Genomic DNA, 3,008 nt, shown 5'->3' on the forward strand with positions numbered 1-3,008 from the left:
ATATATATATATATATATATATATACAAAGACGGGTGTGTAAACAACAAACAGATGTATTAGTTTAATGCTCGGGAAGTGAGAAAGTCTTTAACGTTTCGAGCCTTCGCTCTTCGACAGAAAAGAACACAGAAATAAACAGCTGTTGTTGTTTTTGTTGTTGTTCTTGTTGTTTGTTGCTGCTGTCGTTGTTGTTGTTGCTGCTGCTGCTGTTACTGCTTGTTGTTGCCATTGTTGTTGTTGCTTCTGGTGCTGTTGTTGCTTGTTGCTGCTGCTGCTTCTGCTGTTGTTGTTGTTACTACTCCACCCCCGTAGTCCCTCTCCCACAAAACTCCAACCTCACCCCCGATCACCTCCACACTTCTCTCTTCCAGATTCTTGAAGAACAACAGTTCTCTTGCATCCAGAAGATCAAGACCATTGGTTACACCTACATGGCAGCGTCCGGCTTAGACACAGAAGAGAACTTTCCAGATTCCAAACACATTGTGGCATTGGTAGAATATGCCTTTTATATCCAGCGACAGCTGAAAACCATCAACCAGCATTCCTTCAACAACTTCAAAATGAGAATTGGTGAAGAATTTTCTTTGGGTTTTGTTTGTGTTGTTTCTGTTGTTTTTCAATGAATTTATTCCATCTTCAACTGATTTTTCTGGGTTTTCTTTTTAACCTTGACTATTTTTTTATTTTATTTTAATTTTGTGTAATTCAGTCTCATCATCATCATTGTCTCCTCTTCCTTCTCTTTCTTCCTCTCTCCTTCTTTCTCTCTCTCTCTCTCTCTTGACAGGTAACCCTATACCTCCACTATAGCAAGACACCTGCTTCTGTCCCTCTGTCTCTTTGTCACACTCTAACCTTTCATCATCTGACACAAGATCCTCTCCTTCAGTGTCCCCTCCCCTCTCAAAGATTCTTTGTCTTGAAAGTTACTTGGTGACCCTGCCAGTGCTGGTACCACATAGAAAGCACCCAGTCCAAACTGTAAAGTGGTTGGCATTTGGAAGGGCATCCAGCTGTAAAAACCTTGCCAAAACTGACCTTGCTTGTGCTTGTGCCACATAAAAAGCACTCAGTCCATTCTGCCGGGTGGTTGGTGTTAAGAAGGGCATCCAGCCATAAAAACCATGCCAGAACAGACACAGAAGTCTGGAGTAGTCTTCTACCTGGCCAGCTCCTGTCAAACCAGCCAACCCATGCCCGCATGGAAAGAGGATGTTAAACAATGATGCTGATGATGACAATGATGATGTATGTATGTCCTGAGTATATATACATATATTTTTTGTTTTTAATTTTTTGTAAAAAAACTTGCAGATGCAAGTGCTACCAGTTCAAACCTCTGCATACTGAATTCTAGCAAGCTTATGGGGCCATCAGGAGAGAATGCACACCTCTTGACCGCATTATTGTACTCTGACCTCCCTCACTGGGATGAGGCCATGCTTGCTAGATCAACTGATTACAGGGTTTGATCCAATGTTCCAGTTTTATGTATATATATGTATACCTGTTAGTATGTATATGAGATGTACCCTCTAATTTCAGGAATGAATATGGGTCCAGTGGTCGCCGGTGTGATAGGGGCCAGAAAACCTCATTATGACATCTGGGGTAACACAGTCAATGTTGCCAGCCGAATGGACAGCACTGGTATGCCCGACTCTATACAGGTAGGCAAACTGTCTCATCACAATGTATCAGGACATTAAAAATGCAATATCCGATTTTCTTTTGGACCAAGTTTGACAGTCGTTAAGTCTAATGTTTTATCCTGACAATTCTTTGTTTTACAACATTGAAGAGTGACATCATCTCTTTTTGAAATGCCATTCATGGTGTCTGAATTATAATGTGAGTTTCCTTTTGTAAATCAATTTTTGTGAACCCATGGAGAGATAAAAAATTCATGTTGTTTATGAATATGAGTTCCATCATGGAACCAATGCATCTCAGACAGCTAGAAACATCAATGAGGTATTTGGTGAAGATGTGGTGAATGAGAACACTGTATGTTGATGGTTTGAGAAGTTCCGGTCTGGTGACTTTACTCTTGAAGGTCAGCCCCTTGGTAGACCTGAGACCAAGGTGGATAAAGATGAGCTGGAAACTGTAGTGAAAGCAGATACATCTCAAACTGCACATAAGTTAGCAGCAAGGTTTGATGTTTCAATTCCAACTGTATTGGACGAACTGAAATAAATCAGCAAGGTAAAAAAGCTGCTGGACAAGTGGGTGCCACACAAACTGAACGAGCATCAAATGACTCATCATTTTAAAACTTGCTGCTCTAGAAGAAGACATTTGCCCAAGGTGCCACACACTAGGACTGAACTCAAACCCATATGTTTGTAAAGTAAACTTCTTAACCACACAGCCACCCCAGTTTGTCTTTTCTGTCTATCTACCTCCCTCTCAATCTGTCTGCTCGCTGCTACAATTCCTACCGAGGTTTCTCTGTTTTCTATTCTCCAGATCACCCAAGAACTCAACGACATCCTCGTGCCTCTTGGCTACAAAACCCAACAGCGCGGCTACATAAAAGTCAAAGGAAAAGGAGACATGTTGACTTATTTCCTGCTTTCACCATCCGATTCCAAGTGAGAGCCCAAAATCTCCTCCAAGACATTTGAAAGACTTCAAAGACACAGAGGGGAATATGGTGCAAACAGTGAAGACCATGAACAAAGATTTGCAGTAAATGATGTGAACACATTGAACAATGTGAACCCAATGAGCTTTGTAACAGTGAACAATGTGTTTACTGTCTGATGTGTTTACTGTCTGATGAATGTGATAGAAATATGAGTTAGGACTTCTGAAACTAACAAATTTTACTTGGTGTTTATGCAGACACAACAATACAAACATACATACATATTTATATATATATACACACACACATACTTAAATGCATGCACTTATATATAATATGTAGATGTATAATATATATATATATATATATATATATATATATATATATATATATATATATATATATATATA

The 3,008-nt window shown here is 39.6% G+C and overlaps 1 protein-coding gene across 1 annotated transcript in view; it reads left to right on the top strand.

Annotated features, from left to right (window-relative positions):
- Positions 1 to 2,951, top strand: part of LOC106882760 (adenylate cyclase type 6) — a 48,624-nt gene extending 45,673 nt beyond the window's left edge. The window contains exons 17-19 of the mRNA XM_052977113.1: positions 374 to 575; positions 1,551 to 1,675; positions 2,478 to 2,951. Of these exons, the coding sequence (XP_052833073.1) occupies positions 374 to 575; positions 1,551 to 1,675; positions 2,478 to 2,606 (456 nt within the window). The 3' untranslated portion in view covers positions 2,607 to 2,951. The remainder of the gene's footprint in view (positions 1 to 373; positions 576 to 1,550; positions 1,676 to 2,477) is intronic.
- Positions 2,952 to 3,008: the final 57 nt, after the last annotated feature.

The sequence above is a fragment of the Octopus bimaculoides genome, chromosome 27 (genome assembly GCF_001194135.2).
Source record: "Octopus bimaculoides isolate UCB-OBI-ISO-001 chromosome 27, ASM119413v2, whole genome shotgun sequence".
NCBI lineage: Eukaryota > Metazoa > Mollusca > Cephalopoda > Octopoda > Octopodidae > Octopus > Octopus bimaculoides.